Raw genomic sequence first — 16,627 nt, 5'->3', positions numbered from 1 at the left:
TGAGCCCAACTTGTCCAGGTTCTCTTCCTGAAGGCATGCGCCGATGCTAAGCTCGTGGAGCTACGTTTGAGTTGTCCCGGAGCACGAGTCCGGGCATTGTACTCTTATCAGATTTCCCTCGTCACGTCATTTTGTTCCAGACTTCTCGTTCTCCTCGCGTGCGACCTTGCTATTTCACACATCATCCTCGCACAATTTCCGAGATCCATGATTGTACACCCCTCCTTATATAATGCTCAGTTTCGGTATGGCACATCCCGAGTCGACATTACAATCGAAGACTAACGTCAATTAAACTCTTGAGCGCTACCGTAGGGGGATAAGCATTTTATGTGTGCGGCGCGCGAGAGTTTAGGCTCAGCTAGCTTCTAGATCTAGGTGCCTGAGGACATCAGATTCTCAACAGGTATTGATCTGATCCCTGAGTGTCACACTTACGACTCAAAAGTCTTAACTGGTAAGTACTGGTCCTGTAGGCCCAGCGATTCACCTTCGATTTGAGTTCAAGTTCTGGGAGATTTTTTCTATCCATTTCTATCCGTTGAGAAATGTACTCTATGTAGGACATTGCCAGCTAGTAGCCTAATGGGCCCCCCGTATCCCACTTCGCATCTATGGAGTCACCAATGCTCTGGTGTGAGGTGTACTCCCACCAGTCCAGCGTTTCTGCTGGCCGTTTCAGACGTGCATTCTCGTGAAGCTGAGATGGCTTTGTACGTGTGCATGGTGTGTGAAGGTGACGACGGTAAGGTGACTTGGCGCAAACTCGACCGCAGATGCAGTAGTAGAATAAGAATTCTGTAAAAGGAGAGACGAGTGAGGCGGTGGACTTGGTTGGTTGGCTCGTGGTCTCTAGTCCTTTAGTAGCGCTAGGTCTATTGAGGGCGAGCGAGAGAGGTGGATGATGATTTGCTTGAATGATAACGGACACTTGCTAGGTGTCCACTTTTTGGACCTCAATTTCTGCAGCCTGCTAAATTCGTTGGTGTTGCGTAGGTCATGGCCTGGCGTCAACTTGACGAGCTGCAGATTCCGCAGTATGGGAAATATGAGGACACTTAAACTGACCTCATGCTCTTGATGTATTTTCTCTGTGACATGGTACACGCTGCTATATATGCACGACCCTCGATTGATCAAGTTCTCATGCAGGACTCAGCTTCCTCAGTACAATAGCCTTGAAACGGTGGCTGAGGCCGCCGCCGAGCTACTGATTTGTATAACCTTGTCATTCCATAGATTGTCCGCGGAGCTGATGTCATCTACATCCTCGGACTGTGCGCGTGAGCAACCAGTCCTAGTCATGTGGTGTGATATTGGAAGAGTTAAGAATGCACAATCGCCATGGTTGCACCGTGCCAGACATGCGTTCGAGTGGGAATACCACGAGCGACCTTCAGCTGCTGCTCTATTGTCAATGAAGTCCAAGTACTCAATATGCAGTGAAGAAATGGACTGACCCCTTTGAATACGCGACCGCGGCGCCCGTGAATACAATTACTGGGACTGTCATGCTAGGCATCCAACATATCATAACGCTCACCATTTCTCTTTGTCACTGCTCGACCATTGAAAGGAACGACCTTCTTTCTTCGTCTATAAAGGGCTGTCAAGGGGAGACTCCTGCTTGACAATGCGGTGCAGTCTGCCCGATTAAAGGAGGGTCGAAATAATTAATTACGAGCGAAAGATCTGCAAGTCGTTCTGTCTGTCCAGAAAACTCCAAGCTGACTGCAAGGGTCTACTGGTTAAGCAGGAGACTCACGAATCTATTTAGTCGACAACCAACCAAATTTCGGAAGAGTCCACTCCACTGCTGTCATAGTGGTACTAGATCTAGTCGCTGAGTTCCAAATGCGTTGTCTCGTGTTGTTTCATTCATCCTAACTTGTTGCTCGTGACCACTGGCAAGACGCGTTCCTCTTCATTTTTTTCATTTCAAAATCATCAGATATCGAAGTAGTTGGCTTTACTCTTGTGAGTCTATCGCTGCCACAGTGACCGACAAGAATGTCGACCAGCTGGCGTTCGCCACTTCCCATCCTTCCTGCACCACAAACTACGCCTGTCTCCACAAATCCCAAGTCTCTGAGACGGCCTATTCACAACCCCTACGATAAATTCACCAAACCGGAGTTCGACGAATGGATTGGTGGAATCACGAGTGCTCTGCGCAGAGCACTTGGTGAGGAAACTCAAGAAGACGTTACGCTTAACGAACACCAGCCACTGGATATTAACGCAGCTGCCGAGGAAACATTCTCAGACCAGTCATTCGAAGATTCGTTTGCTGAGATCCAGAGCAGACGCGCCAAAGGCAAGGCTAAAGACCCGCGAGAAGGCTCTGGCCTTGGTGCTCAGCAAAGTCCGATTGAATTGCTTTCCGACTCCGAGTCAGGTGCTGAGAGTGAGGAAGAATACGAGGAATACTCTGCTATGGAAGCAGAGGGCTTTTGTCCCGAGGAGGAAGGCGGGGTTATGGTGGTCATCACGAAGCCGGGAACTGGACTGTACACCGCCGCCACTGCCTGGTCGATCCTCAAGTCCCAAAAAATGAGGATGGAGGAGATATCCTCTCGGGAGGAGAGTCCGGACATTATTGAGATATGCTCGGACGAGGAAGAAGATGCTCGAGCTCCTATACATGAAACTGGATTCAGTGGCAGGCAGTATGCCCGGTCTTCGCAATTGCCTCCTGATGAGGTAGAAGATGAGCCAGGTTCTGTCCTGTATGAACAAGAAGGCCAGCTAGATGCAGAAGAAGTCGAAGGTAGGATGTTCTAACAAAATCATTCGCCATGCGCTAATTGACCTTATATCAAGATTTCCCTCCATCTACTACGCAGCGTCAACCTTCTCTGTCTCCAGAACTTCCTGATCCATGGCAGGGTCCACGAACATATGCAGAAGATTTCTACGCTGGCGGTGATTTTAATGCGCAAGATCAGCTGAACGGCGTTTCCCCTTCTAGTCTTACTCCTGTGCATGACGCGCACGTAGATACATTCATTTCCGACATAGTACAGGACGACGGGCATTCTTCTGGTCTGCCCAAGACAGAACCTGCTGTAGTCAATGTAGACGTGACCGATGAGGTACTCCCCGATTCAAGCCCCCCTCCGTCATCTCCTGTCGAGGCGCGCTCCAGTCGTAGTCATGTTGATGATTACCAGCTCTCGAATGTGCGAGGGACCCATGGGGAGCACGAAGATCCCGAGAACATTCTTGACCATTTATATCGAGACGCAGACAGCCTGTCTCAAGACGAGCAACAAAGTTTGTCCATGCACCACATTTTGTGTCATGGTTTCACTCAAATCTTTCTTATTCAGTGATTTTCGCCTCGTCATTTGATGAATTCCATAGCGGATCGATGTCCACTCCCCAATCCTACTCCAAACCTACCGAGCATCTTGACTGGAATTGGCCTCCCGCGTTCCCGGGAGGAAAGTTTGCTAGCCGCGCTGGACACCTCGAAACTTCTTCTCCAAAGTCGGGGGTTGACGATACTGAAGAGGCGCAGGATGAGATCATTATCATTGATGTGGAACATGATGAGGAAGAAGATGGGAGCGAAGAAGCTCTAGAAGGTCCTATTCCACTAGGAACTAGCGACCTCGGGTATGGTGACGAGATTCATCAGGAGAAGGACGAACGCAACGACGACCAGAACGTATTAGGCTTGGAAGTTGTTGAAGAAGATGACATCAAAACTCCAGAAGTCGACGAGTTTCCGCTTTTGAACTCCCAGCTGAACGCTGATGAACGCGCCGCAGTGGAGAGTTTCTTTGATCTCCTCAATTGCGAAGCGTTACCTTCAGCAAATGTGACCGAACAAATTGAGGACTACGCTGGTTGACATCAGCGGTATGGTTGCTGCTGAGTTTCTTGGCGGAGATGTGACGTCTCCGCCAGGCATTGAGAAAACCGGTCAGTGACTTGATGATTCAGTCACAAATTGTATCACTGAATGCTGCTAGAACAGGCGACATTATGGTGCTAACGGAGGCATCGGAGCCTGGGGATATGGAACTTCGGTCACAGCATCCAGATGCTATGGTAGAATCATGCAACTCAATCGAACCGACCCCTGCCACGGAGATCCAAAGTGGTTTTGAGAACGTAACCTTGGAGAATGTCGAACATCATTTTCCTTCTGCTGCGCCCACCTCCACAGTCGGTGGCTCTCTTGAGGAACAACTTGATAAACCCAACGACGAGCCTATCTGTATTGTTGTGGAGATGGAAGCTACTACTCCTATTTATCGTGGAATGAGTGAAGGGATCGAGGTAGCATCTTTTGCCGGGGATGTGTGTGATCTCGATGGCGAATATGTAGTTGAGGAACCTCCTACTACAGAAGCGTCGGTGGTGAGTCTAACCTCAAATGACCATCATCATTTAAACTTTGCATGCTTTACAGGAGCCGGAGGTTCAGGCCGCTGACCTAGTCAACATGGTGGCGGAGACTGTTCCTGTCACAGCGAAATCTGCTTCTGCGGAACCATCCTCATTTGACAATCACAACGTCTCGGTCTTCCCAATGCCCATATTTTGTGATCCTTCCGTGTCAGACCCTATCATCTCTTCCGGGACCAAGCATTCGCGACTGACTCCTCCACCTTTGGACAAACTTCCGGGTACCCCTCACATCATCATCAGCCCGGACTCCACACCAGGCCAACCCACTCCAGTCTCAGTACCCGTCTCCACGTCAATTTTGCACACTTTCTCTCGTCGGGAATCGCCATCTGAAGGCAGCAGCGGTCCAAGTGGTCTTTTCACGCCTCGGGAGGGCGAGCCGACTAGTGTGGATACAGGTGATGTCTTTGGCACTCCTTCTCCCTCTCATGCAGACATACCGCTTCCGTCTTCTGACGATGTCGTGGCCTCCGTTACGAGCGCTCTAGCAGAAGAGTCGCGATCTGAAATTGACACCACCACGATCGATGTTTCCGACAACGTCGTAGTTACTGGACCAAGTCCAGCCGGGACATTTACTAGTAATCAAGAAGATGATAAATCTGAACTCGTAGAAGTTATGCAGCTTGGCGTATCCCATCCTTCGTCCGTCGGTGCTGGTGCAGAGAATGAAACCGAACAACCACCAACGAAGCCTGCCGCTGGACACCGCTCAGTAGTGGAGGACATTGCAGTAGCTTCGCTAGAATCCGAGGAAGTTCAGCAGGTAGACAGAAGCACTCTGCCGACAGCAGTAGATCAAACACCTTCAGCAGATCATGATCATGATCCCCCTGAAGAGGCTCCAGCTGAAGCTCTCCCCGCAGAGGTTGTCGGATCTGCGAACTCCCGCCTACCCAGTCCTCTGTCAGAACAAGAATCATTGCCATCATTTGCACCTGGCCGTCAGGTATCACCAGAATCTGTTCGTGAACCTGGCCAAGACGACAGCCAGGAGTACACTGATTCCAAATATGGATTGTGCGTCACATCAATACGAACATTTGATTTATATTCAATGGATTCACAGGGAACACTTTACTAATGTCCCGGACACACCGCACGAGTTTCCTGGCGCCCATGAACCCGAGGAGTCTGGAGATGCTGAAGACCGAGAATCTCAAATGAAGCCCTCGAAGCGGAAGAGAATGTCACCAGTACAAACTTCCAGTCGTCTCACTCGTTCAATGTCGAGCGTACACAAGAACTCTCAAAGAGATCACAAAGCAGCGCGGATTGTGCCAGGTCGCGGCCGGAAGCGGAAGCTCCTCGATAGCGGTAGCGATCATGGCTCAGCAAGCTCTGGCGCTAGTACCACCGCCAAACTGCTCCAATTCACTAGCGCTAATGGGTCACGGGCTTCTTCTATCGTGTCCTCTGCACCAAGTGATTCCTCTTCAATCCAACATCCTCCGCCGCTCTTCCATGCACATGGTGCCATGCATCACCGTCATCGGCTGCCACCTCTACCTTCTGCGTCAGTCCGGACTCACAGCACCAAGATCGCATCCCCAGACCCTTCCCATAACCCTGAGCGCCAAAAGGATTACTCTTCGGGTTCGACTCTGTCACGTGCCCCCTCTTCCAACGTTCAGCGTTTTGCTGCGTTGACAAGTTCACCCGTCACTCGCTCTAACTGTCGATTCCACAAAGTCAGTCTACCTAAAGAGGAAGGTGGGCCAAGAGTATGCTTCGTGGTACCCGGTTGCTCTCTTGGTGACAAAGAGCTGATGGACGAAGAGGAGATACAGGATCATGGCCCCGCAACTCATGAGGACTATTCTCGCTTGGTGGGCAATATTGAGGCCTTGGACTTCAATCCGTATCTGATCGGCATCTTGCGGCAACTAGTCGGAGTGGACCTGATTCGGGAAAACGAGGTGTTCTTCCTGCTCCAACCCGGAGAGGAAGCACAATACAAGAAGAAGAAAGGCCGAAAATCGACCGCAGGATTGAAGCCTCCCGCACCCCTGTCACAGAGTGCTACCACCTCGCCACAAGTTTCGGTGGCGTCTCGGCGTTCACCAATGACAACGATCTCGCGGCCACCCGTTTCCACCGCAGGATCAATCGCGACATCATTTAGTTCGTCCTTGTCTGAGATGCAGCTATACAGTACATCTTCATTATTCTCGGCGTCAGGTGGAGAGTCGTCGGATGAAGAAGGCAGTTCTCCTAAACTTAAACGTCGACGAAAGGAATCTGTTCCTGATAAAGAAACCCGTGCCGACGTAGAAGGGGGCAACTTCCCTCAAGATCCACTATCGAAAAATCCGCAGCGATCGACCCATATCCTGAAACGGAGACAAAGCAAACGACAAGTTGTAGATTCAGCTGCATACAAGCCTCATACAGAAGATGTAGAGGGCCCTGATAGCGGAGCAGACGGATTAGGCAAGGATCGTCGCAAGATGAAAAAGATCAGACGGAACAAACGGTCTCATGTAGCAGATGAAGAACAAGACTCGCAAGCCAAGAGACAGAAGCAGCTCCCCACTGAATGAAAGCATTTCGGTATCTTTATGTTCATATTTTGTCCTCGCCACGCATCCATCTTCATTTGTATCTATAGTGCACTTCTTGGTATCTCCGTTCAATCGCATGTTCAGAGCTGTCCAATGACCTTCCGGGTGGAGCGAATGCGGGACACATGTTAACCTCTGCTCACTCTGCGTCCAGCTTGGAAATCTCCACTTGGTCCTCCGACTCACAGGTAGTTGTCTTCGAAGGAGGTAAATCATCGACATCCGTTAGTGTCGAATCGAGTTCTGATGAGACTTCCTGCTCATCGTCATCAAGATTGTAAATCTCGTTTCTAAGCGCCGCTGAGTCAAAGACGTCTACAAGCTCCTGGTGGAACAAGTCCACCACAGCCTTGAAAGAGAAAGTGAGCAGGCAAATCGACAATATAATCCGATGACTCACCATCAGAAGGTAACGAGCTTTTGGCGTGATGATATCTTCCTCCAGCACTCTCTCGATGCTACCTGAAGCACCTAATTGCTCTAGAATGTGCATTCCTTCTTGCTCTCGAGCAACTCTGCGGCAGAGCCTGCTCAGCGCGATGGCACTACCTTCCTGGCCTTGTTCTGCCAGGCTAAAGAGCTGTTGCACCAGGTCTTGAACGTCGGCGATGGGCAAAACACCATCCAACAATAAATCCCCTATGAATTCGATCAAGGGGAACAGATGTGGTGCCTGCTCATCTAGGGCTTGCGTGAATCTGCTTTCACAAGCCTCGATAAGAATACTGGCGAATGATGGATGTGATAATTGTCGTGTGCCATCGTTGAGCCATGTCCACCGCCTGTCTTCCATCTCAAGCTCTCTGTCAACTCTTTTGCAAAGATAGGCGTAGAGCGAGGAGCGTTGGGTATCCTCTACTGCACGTAGTGCAATCGAGACAGCAAAGGCTTCGATGATCTCTGCGCAACCGCGCCGTCCACAATCCGTAAGACGCTCGATCAACTTAGTAGAAACGGAGTCGAAGTTTGTCACGTTCAGTTTATTGAGCAGGCCGCAAATTTTTCTTTGTTCAAGCCTGGAATCGTGCTGGGAGCTCCAAGAATTCCACATGTAGTTGTAGCTGTTAGGTCAAGAGTAAAGTGGATTGTCGCCGGTACGGAAGGAATATCAAAATCGGGCAGCATATATGCTCTCGGCGTGTATGGGGGTGGGGACGAGGTAACGCAAAGCTTAATATCAAAGTGGGAGATGAACAGAGACCAACTTCGGAGGAGTGGGAGCTCTGAACTCAGCGCTTATAGTTTGTTGATACCTAGTCAGTCGCCATGAAACGGATATGAAGGCTTCTAGATATCCATCGTGATTGATCGAGCATAGAAGCTGCGAATGCCTTGAATTGACATCGAGGATCTGGCTTCTGAAATTATCTAATTCAAGATCCGGCAGTTATCCATAGGATGATAAACTTCTCAGCGACAAGCGCTACCAAGGGGTGTCCGTCTACCACGACTCTTGTTGGAACAAAGTTTGAGGGTCTGATCGCAGTTGTATGTTTCCTCTAGTCGTGCAGATGAATGATGCCGTAACTGATGTTCATATGAAGCTTGCTGCATGGTGAATGGCGCCGTATCTACGCCACACACGTGCAGAGTTAACACGGGAAAGGTACAACACAGTTTTGAGGGCGCACCCTGATTGTCGTCACGGGAAACCGCGACGGAAATACTCGTGGGCTGACACATGATGCATGCGACGATAGTCCGCGGTTAGAACTGGTTCGAAAAACAAAGGAAGCAAGGAATAATATACACAAGGCGAGCCAACATGGGATTACAAAAATCAACAATGACAATGTGATGAGTGAGGTGGTCACCGTGTACTCTTTTTCTTCTTTGATTTTGGTCCGTCACTCTCGTCTGCGTTCGCATCCATATCGCTTGTTTGGGATCTCTTTCCTGATTTCCCCTTAGCTTGCACCTTTTGGTTCCGTTCCGCTTCTTGAGCATCCAGCTCGTCCTCAGATGCAAAAGGATCATCTTCTTGGATTTTCTTCTTGAGAGCAGGCTTTTTCTTTGTAGTAGTGGAAGGCTGGTCTTTCTTTTCGTCAGGTTTTGCTACAGAGGTCGAAGCAACATTCAGCTCTGAGAAATAGATATCTTTGAGGTCCTGCATAGGAGTATGAGTGTCATTTGTATGTCCCCATCGTAGCTATGCACTTGCCTTTATCTCAGAATCTGCGAGTAAAGTGGTGTTTTTCCACACCTGATTACATTCTCAAAAGTTTATCATCTTTAAGTTGCATGAGACTTACAGTTGATGGAATTCCGCTCGAGTGTTTGCTATCGAGTCCTGAATACAGACACCGAAATCATCGTCATGTAGTATCAATAATTCAGTTTGATACTCACCTACTCCTGTGTATAAATCCGATTTCACGCCACTGAGATTGACACCGTGGTTTCTCAACAGTACTTTCATGACCTGCTCAGAGAATCAATGCTCGAAATTTGAAAAAATGACAGCGATACCAACATCTGTGACAGCTTCTTTGTCGTAGACATCTGGGATATAGAGACAGATGACGTGTTGATAGTGTGGAGTCTCATTTGCCGGTGATGTTGACACTTTCGTCAGAAATGCACAAGTTGAAGCAAGGGTTCCAGACACAAGCGATGCTTGGATGATTCAGTGAGAGGTGCACTGATAATGATAGAAGTCTAGCTTACTAGCGATCTTGGACCATATTAAGTCTACTTTATCTGCGGGTGCGAATATTAACCTGTTCAAAAGTCATTCCCGGTTGCTGATAGTATCAATCGGAAATATTATTAACCATTTTCCACAAACGTAGTTGTGCCTGATAGATATATCTTTCAGTTTCTCGGTAGCGTCTGCTTGTATCTATTGAACTTGAGCACACACAGGTTTCAAGTATGAAAATGAATCACCTTCTCACGGACTTCCTTTTTACTCTTTGCTCCTGTCTTTTTGTTAGAGCGCATGGGGATAGAATCGTCATTCTGCTATACGATTAGGGAAAGAGCATCAAATAATACCGAATACCTGCCTTAATCTCTTCGACTCTCTGTGACACCTCCTTCACTAAGGTAGATTGTCAGCGAGCCAGAGTACATTGACGATATGACATACGCAATGCTGCAGCTTCACTGATAGCAGCAGCTGCATTAGATTCAGATGTATCCGGGTTTTGTTTACTTCCTTCGACCCATATCCACTTCATGGACGCCAGGTTATATTCAGCGAGTACGGAATGACAATAAACAGACTCACTGGCTTAGGTGCCGTCGTTCTGGACCATAGACGGTTTATACTGGTGTAACACGTGGATGCGTTAGAAGAGAATAAGAGTCTGATAATTGATGTGATCCGATACCTTCATTAGAAAGTCTGGTAACGCTATGCTCGACCCCTTGGACCAGAAATATGGGTATTCTTGAGGGATTGCATCGTCTGATTCTTTCCCCATATTGGAACCGATAAATGCAAGCTCGAAGGATCAACGCAACAATGATTTAGGTTGAACCTATAGAAAAAAGTCAGGGACTCAAAACTTAGAATAGTAGTATTTAAGTAGAGCGTGGTCACAACACGGTCACGTGCCACGAGAGGTTTCAGACTCCGTGTTAAAACTTAATGCAAATGGCCCCTATCGTCGGCTAGGCTTGCTCATACTAACTGACGCCAGTGTCCTGGATGGGCCTCGTCAGCCTCATTGTCAAATATTCGCCCGCTCCTTCATCCGCTATGACAGGCATGCGCATGCTTCCATCAGGAAAATGCCAGCTGACTACATAGTACTATTTAGTCAGGGTAGCCCGTGTCAACAACAACAAGTAATTTGTCCATAAGGTGCAGATGTAGTAATGATGCAACAAGACACAAGGAATAAATATTTATGTCTACATCTGTTTAACCGCGAGTTCTAGTAGGTCTGGTTGAGTCAGGTCCATAATGTTTATCAAAGTAATCGCTCAATCGCTGCACAGATGGTCGTTCTCTCGGGTCCCTTTCCCAACATTTTACAAACGCAGTCCATGCACCGGAGGGAACGAGAGGGTAATTTGCCTTGTTGGGTAATTTATTGCCAATAACTGTGATTAATCGGCTGTCCTTTTTGAATTCCACATACGGGATCTCGCCGGAGAGGATCTAACCATCAAAATCAAAATCCAGCGCCAGGGACACAATGATCTGCAAACGCACCTCTAGGCCCGTCATCCCTGCTGCCCATACATCTGATTCTATTGTTGGTCTTGGTGTTATCTCGTCATTTTCAGGTACCATCAACTCCGGCGCCATATAGCGGAGCGTGCCAGCTACGGTCCTTGTGTTTGTTGTGAACCCAGAAATCCCAAGGATTCGAGAATGTCCAAAGTCTGCTAACACCGCATTGCCTGCATCATCGATGAGAATATTTGCCTGCCAAGATAATCACATCAGCTTCGGTTTTACAAGATGAAGTGAATGGGTGCCAGACAGGTTTGAGGTCCCCGTGAACAATAGCCTCAGCACGACCATGTAGATAAGCCAATGCAGAGAAAATTTGGCGAAACTGTCTAGTCATTCGTAAACGCGATAAAAATCAGCAAGGTGAAAAGTGTACCAAGTCCATCCGCACAGTATTTGGATTGTGTGTTAGGTACTGCGTGATGGTTCCGTTCTCGTAGAATGGAGATATCAAACAGGGGACTCGATATCCTTGGGTAGTCTCGTAACATATACCAATAAACAAGGCCAAGTGAGGATGAACGCATATACTCCACACTTTCATTTCTCGCGAGAGCCTCTGGAAATATCTGACTGAATAACAAATTTTCACTTGTGAGATAGGAGATTTTACCCGTATTGTTTTTTCTGCAGTTACAGTGTCGGAAAATAACGTCGATCTCATGGCCTTCACGGCTACCTGCAGCGAGTATGTGTGAGATATATCATGAATTGAAAACCATCACCCAATCGTACAAATTCTTCTCGACCTCCTACTGTGTAGGTGCCCTTCCATACCTCTCCGCATTGCCCATTGGCAATTTGCTCCGTCTTGGTAATCCTTCCTGTAAGGTCATTCACAGTGATGTCTGAGGACATTTTGGGAGTACAGTGGAGGGGACACGATAAGGTGGACTACAGCAACACGCACGGCGTTTAGTATATATAGGCTCCCTTATGTACTTTTTGTTGTGCTTAGTGGGCACAGCCGCCAGAGTGAGAACAACGCATAGTACCAAGTCAAATCAGGAAGCCGCAAACATTGGAGATAGGCGCTGGCACTGATACGATGCATGGACCGAATGAATACAACCAACTGTTTGAAACGATTATGCCAAAATGAAAAATAACACCATGTTGAACTTTGAATGATCCTTTGTATCCTGTGTTGCAAGTTGTCACAGGTTGTCATGACAGATGTGCGCTTTGTATATGGCTATCAAGGATTGCCAAATATTACCCTTGGTCGACATTATTAGCAGTAGTCAACACTAAGGCTCGAGGGGAAAATTTTGACCTTTCACATACAAAGGTTTCCGAGAGTTCGGGCGGCGATAACCATCGATAATCAATGATGGACCCACATGAGCAAACTTTGGGTTAACATATCATGAACAATGAGGGGAAATGAGCAAAAGGAGTTTCGGACCTTTTTGGGCAGGACTTGTTCGCGATTTTTACTCACAGGCTGTTGTATGCTTCTAACGCATCGATTATCTCTACTTCGGCGGCTCTGTCTCTCACAAAGTTCTTTTCAGAACCTCCAATCCCGCTCGCTTAGAATGTCGCCCCAAACGCCACTCGATTTCAGCTCAGGTCCCATGGTTTGGATTGACTGCGAAATGACCGGACTCGATCCTAGAAGGGATAAGATCTTGGAAATCGCAGTGAGTGCTTCAAACCGGTGAATTAGCAGTAATCAAAATTTATCCTCACGTCCAGGTACTGATCACAAATGGTGACCTGGAGCTTGTCGATGAACAAGGCATCCAGTTCGTTATCAGGACTGACGAGGCACTTTTGAATTCGTGAGCCTTCCATAGTGACACAACAAACCTCGAATACTGAGAACGGTCAGTATGGACGAGTGGTGCAGAGTTCAACATGGAAAGGCTCGTTCACGATGCATTACTAAGTGCTTACCTGACAGTTAGCGAAATAATCATTCAGTCTGGTCTAACGCAAGCCTGTATGACATCGCCTCACACAAGAGAACATGTTTCAAAAGCTGTTTTGGAGTACATCAAGAAATGGGTGCCGCAAAGACGGACTGCGGTTCTAGCGGGAAACTCGGTTCATGCAGACCGGTCATTCCTGGTGGAGGAAATGCCTGAAGTCATCGACTGGCTTCATTACCGGTAAGCAGTCTATCCTCCTCACGCATGCAAAACTTGATTGGACATCGTACTAGGATTGTTGGTGAGTCAAGTATCTATGTGATCATGAGGACAGCGGCCAATGCATGTTCCCGAAGATGTGTCATCAATAAAAGTGAAATCTAACAAAAAAAACGGCGAATGTCAGCTTATTTATGTCCTGCAGGAATTATGTCGTAGATGGTACCCGGACAATCAAGTTCCGAAGGACCCACTAGCCGGAAAACATAGGTAAGTGCTGGAGATTTGGCATTGCCGATTGTGAAGTAGCAGCTGAACAATGTACAAGAGCTTCTGATGACATCATGGATTCGATTCAAGGTCCGTGGTGACAATTATCGATGGGCTTGGGTAATCTCATGATCGTAGAATTATCATGGTACCGCCAAAATATCTTCGTTCAAACTGTGTCTAGGAAGCCACGTTGACGAGTAAATGTGCGTACACGTTATCGAGTCAAAGAGAATCCTTGTTTGTGACACTCACATCCCTTGGCAAAGGTTCCAAGTAACAGACCTTTCATAATGCAAAACTCTATAATCCCTGCACCGTATTAATGTTGGGTTGGTCTTATCACGCGACCACGAATAGGGTGCATGCATGCAAGGCGCATGACTCAGGCGGGGTCCCATAGCTGTGGAAAGTAGTAATTCAGCGTCTTTACCCATGTTACTTTCTGCGCAAGTTTAAGGCACGAGAACCGGTATAGACATGTTACTGCATTTAATTGGATAGTTTACGAAGTTAACATCGGTCGTACGAATCAGGTTTCATAGGTTCGAAGTTTCTAACTAAGGCAGCACGCCCGGTATGAACAACGTCCGCACTACTTCGATACCACGTGGTTCCAGTCGCTTTTGACAGCTCCCATCTGGATACCCACCAGCTCTGTCCAAAGCGGCCTCGAGACAGGACCCATACCGTCTTCACCCGTTGGTATCATGACATCACCTCCGTTGTATCCAATTCTCTCGACAGGAGTGATAATAGCCGCCGTGCCGGTGCCGAACAACTCAACAAGTCGACCCTCTTTCGAGGATTGGATAATCTCGCCCATGTTGATGGGACGCTCCGAGACCTTGATGACATCAGGAAAACCTCCGAGGCGCTTAACACCAGAAACGTGGTTACGCGCAAGCGCTAACACAGAATCGCGAGTGACACCCGGGAGAATCATTCCGTTGAGAGGAGGCGTGATAAGCTCGGTCACTGCGATAGTGATGGATTCAATACGATGAAAACACCGCCAAGGTAAATGCTTACCACCGCCGCTGTCCTTGATAACAACAAACAAGTTCATCACGCCCGCTTCCGTGAGCCAGTGCTCGGGACCATGTAACCACAAGTTCTGTGTGTAGCCCCAATTTGCTGCACATTTTTGTGCGAGGGTACAGGGGCCGTAGTTCGCGGCAAGCTTATATCCACCGATGCCTGTAGGCAAATGACATTATTGAGCGGTGGAGCGATTAGTGATGCAAACCTTTGGGCGCTGCACGAGTATACTCCGTAGTGCCATATAATGGCACAGGCTTGAACCCTTGAGGGTAGTATGGTCCTACAGGGCAGGCGATCACAAACAGTAGTGCCTCTTTTGGGGGAGCAATAGCTAGCGTGCTATTCGTGGCAACTGTACCGCCATTGTCCTCGGTATTTGTGTCCCCGGGAAGGATTATGATACTCACTCAACGTGGGTCTGATGTAAAGACTGTGCCCGGGCTCCTTAGGTATCCATCTACGGTCAACGGCGATCAATGCCTTGATACATTCAATAAGCGCGCTGCTGCTGAATGTCTATTGCGAGAAGTGAATTATACTCTTTTTAGAAGGGACACAATAAGGCGTACGGGAAGCAATAGCCGCTGTGCGCTGGTGTTCATGCGTTTCATGTTCATTTCAGGCCGGAATAAGGTCACGGTATCATCTGCGTGCCTGTAGGCTTTCATGCCCTCAAATAAAGATTGGGCATAATGGAGCATAGTAGTGCCAGGGCACAGATTGATAGTGCTGACTAGGATACACACAAAAGATCATATTAGCAAAAAATATTGAGAAAGTCAAGGATCTTACAAGGTACAATGCTGGGTGCCCCCCAGCCAGTAGCGTCAGTCCAGGGGATTCTCAGCATATGATCTGACTAGGACCACGATGAAATACAACACGCAAACAACACGACAAGATGACTCACGAATGTCTCTCCGAAGATAAGGCTCTTAGAGGGAGGCAGCTCCTTCGGGCTCGTTGTTTTCGTGACAGTGAGTCGGGAGGGCTTCGTGAACAGTTGTAATGAAAAAAAAATCAAAATCACTGTTCATACCTCAATATCAACAGGTTTTCCCCTCATGGAGTCCCGGGTGATACCCTGGGACATGTGCCGGTTCCCAATGACACCAGCATGAAATGATGAGCAAGTCACAATTCGAGTCTGCGTAAGCCTAACAAAATGGAGTAGGCGTCGAGCGTGGACTCAGAGGAGAAAATGACATGTCTAAGCCTTAGGGTTATGTATCATGAGTAGAAAGATATGCTAAGAATGGAAGCGCTTTAATAGCAAAGTCAAATCCAAGTAGTTCTCGACCCAATCACGAGGTGTCACGAGTTTGGGGAAAACCTGGGCGATCGCAGTACTATCATGCTTGGGGAAACACGTGAAGGCATGACAAACTGCGCACAGCATGACGGGGAAGTCTGAAACGCTTACCATAATAAAGAGAGCATAATGGGGTAATTTCATCCCCTACGACTTAGTGACTAGTAGGGATCAATCTATAATGGCCCACCTCACAATTTGGATATGATCATTTGTCCCAAATAATAACGGAAGCGTGAAACTAATGGGGTCCATCACGAATAGGCCGTAGGTGGGAACCTTCCGTAATGTGGGTTGTTGATAACGATGAACCCGCAAGCTCACCGCATAATGTTCCATGTTCTCGCTTTGATGACGGGATAATGTTTCGTATGACGTGGAAGTAGTGGGAATGATACTGGCGGTACAGCTTTTGAGGGAAGAAGGAGCAGGCAGGAGAAGAATCATGCCATTGGGCGTTGACAACCAAGCTGCAATTCACGCAACGGCAGCCTTTCACTCGCAGCCAGGCCAGTATCCGATAGATCATTTCCACAGGGACCTCGGAAGACTGCTCCTAGACCGAGACGATAGGAAACACAGAATCAGATGGACGCCGGGGCGTGAGGGCATACCAGGAAACGAAGTAGCGGATGTAGAGGCGAAGAAAGCAGCGGCAGAAAGAGTGTCATCGAGCAGGCGAGCCCTGACTACATTATTCCTAACGAGCGAAAGAGGTATCAGAACCTAC

The 16,627-nt window shown here is 48.0% G+C and overlaps 8 protein-coding genes across 8 annotated transcripts; 3 read left to right on the top strand and 5 right to left on the bottom strand.

The window, feature by feature from the left end:
- Positions 1 to 795: 795 nt before the first annotated feature.
- F5891DRAFT_1018219 (uncharacterized protein) lies at positions 796 to 1,566 on the bottom strand. The gene is made up of 2 exons (XM_041361030.1): positions 1,461 to 1,566; positions 796 to 1,408 (listed from the first exon to the last, which is right to left on the bottom strand). The coding sequence occupies exons 1-2, from the start codon at positions 1,544 to 1,546 to the stop codon at positions 1,165 to 1,167; spliced, it is 330 nt and encodes a 109-aa protein (XP_041228833.1). The 5' UTR covers positions 1,547 to 1,566; the 3' UTR covers positions 796 to 1,164.
- A 1,731-nt stretch (positions 1,567 to 3,297) lies between these two features.
- F5891DRAFT_93471 (uncharacterized protein) lies at positions 3,298 to 3,935 on the top strand. The gene has a single exon (XM_041374025.1). The coding sequence runs from the start codon at positions 3,374 to 3,376 to the stop codon at positions 3,857 to 3,859; it is 486 nt and encodes a 161-aa protein (XP_041228832.1). The 5' UTR covers positions 3,298 to 3,373; the 3' UTR covers positions 3,860 to 3,935.
- F5891DRAFT_93563 (uncharacterized protein) lies at positions 3,729 to 7,103 on the top strand. Its single transcript, XM_041374043.1, has 4 exons — positions 3,729 to 3,930; positions 3,986 to 4,371; positions 4,424 to 5,442; positions 5,492 to 7,103. The coding sequence occupies exons 1-4, from the start codon at positions 3,870 to 3,872 to the stop codon at positions 6,963 to 6,965; spliced, it is 2,940 nt and encodes a 979-aa protein (XP_041228831.1). The 5' UTR covers positions 3,729 to 3,869; the 3' UTR covers positions 6,966 to 7,103.
- F5891DRAFT_93415 (uncharacterized protein) lies at positions 7,046 to 8,279 on the bottom strand. The gene is made up of 2 exons (XM_041374010.1): positions 7,387 to 8,279; positions 7,046 to 7,335 (listed from the first exon to the last, which is right to left on the bottom strand). Exons 1-2 carry the CDS (start codon positions 8,035 to 8,037, stop codon positions 7,126 to 7,128), a joined length of 861 nt encoding a protein of 286 aa, XP_041228830.1. The 5' UTR covers positions 8,038 to 8,279; the 3' UTR covers positions 7,046 to 7,125.
- Positions 8,280 to 8,796: 517 nt separating this feature from the next.
- F5891DRAFT_1127156 (translation initiation factor eIF 4e-like domain-containing protein) lies at positions 8,797 to 10,414 on the bottom strand (the record flags this gene model as incomplete). The annotated part of the gene is made up of 13 exons (XM_041364156.1): positions 8,797 to 9,093; positions 9,148 to 9,189; positions 9,239 to 9,276; positions 9,336 to 9,408; positions 9,460 to 9,602; positions 9,654 to 9,706; positions 9,761 to 9,828; positions 9,876 to 9,947; positions 9,995 to 10,029; positions 10,078 to 10,162; positions 10,219 to 10,221; positions 10,244 to 10,258; positions 10,322 to 10,414. 13 exons carry the CDS (start codon positions 10,412 to 10,414, stop codon positions 8,797 to 8,799), a joined length of 1,017 nt encoding a protein of 338 aa, XP_041228829.1.
- Positions 10,415 to 10,629: 215 nt separating this feature from the next.
- F5891DRAFT_1018208 (kinase-like domain-containing protein) lies at positions 10,630 to 12,076 on the bottom strand. Its single transcript, XM_041361029.1, has 6 exons — positions 11,911 to 12,076; positions 11,789 to 11,854; positions 11,552 to 11,734; positions 11,426 to 11,500; positions 11,152 to 11,367; positions 10,630 to 11,097 (listed from the first exon to the last, which is right to left on the bottom strand). The coding sequence occupies exons 1-6, from the start codon at positions 12,031 to 12,033 to the stop codon at positions 10,858 to 10,860; spliced, it is 903 nt and encodes a 300-aa protein (XP_041228828.1). The 5' UTR covers positions 12,034 to 12,076; the 3' UTR covers positions 10,630 to 10,857.
- Positions 12,077 to 12,589: 513 nt separating this feature from the next.
- On the top strand, positions 12,590 to 14,068 carry F5891DRAFT_1141976 (ribonuclease H-like domain-containing protein). The gene is made up of 10 exons (XM_041364918.1): positions 12,590 to 12,821; positions 12,877 to 12,962; positions 13,013 to 13,046; positions 13,105 to 13,292; positions 13,346 to 13,353; positions 13,409 to 13,425; positions 13,477 to 13,541; positions 13,600 to 13,631; positions 13,680 to 13,747; positions 13,811 to 14,068. Exons 1-9 carry the CDS (start codon positions 12,630 to 12,632, stop codon positions 13,736 to 13,738), a joined length of 681 nt encoding a protein of 226 aa, XP_041228827.1. The 5' UTR covers positions 12,590 to 12,629; the 3' UTR covers positions 13,739 to 13,747; positions 13,811 to 14,068.
- F5891DRAFT_93295 (aminotransferase) lies at positions 13,817 to 15,908 on the bottom strand. Its single transcript, XM_041373996.1, has 8 exons — positions 15,625 to 15,908; positions 15,496 to 15,576; positions 15,378 to 15,444; positions 15,155 to 15,318; positions 14,993 to 15,101; positions 14,791 to 14,937; positions 14,574 to 14,741; positions 13,817 to 14,519 (listed from the first exon to the last, which is right to left on the bottom strand). The coding sequence occupies exons 1-8, from the start codon at positions 15,676 to 15,678 to the stop codon at positions 14,137 to 14,139; spliced, it is 1,173 nt and encodes a 390-aa protein (XP_041228826.1). The 5' UTR covers positions 15,679 to 15,908; the 3' UTR covers positions 13,817 to 14,136.
- Positions 15,909 to 16,627: the final 719 nt, after the last annotated feature.

The sequence above is a fragment of the Suillus fuscotomentosus genome (genome assembly GCF_016647785.1).
Source record: "Suillus fuscotomentosus strain FC203 chromosome Unknown F5891scaffold_13, whole genome shotgun sequence".
NCBI classification, from domain to species: domain Eukaryota; kingdom Fungi; phylum Basidiomycota; class Agaricomycetes; order Boletales; family Suillaceae; genus Suillus; species Suillus fuscotomentosus.
The sequence above is the reverse complement of the archived record's forward strand: the minus strand, read 5'-3'. Positions and strand labels throughout refer to the sequence as shown.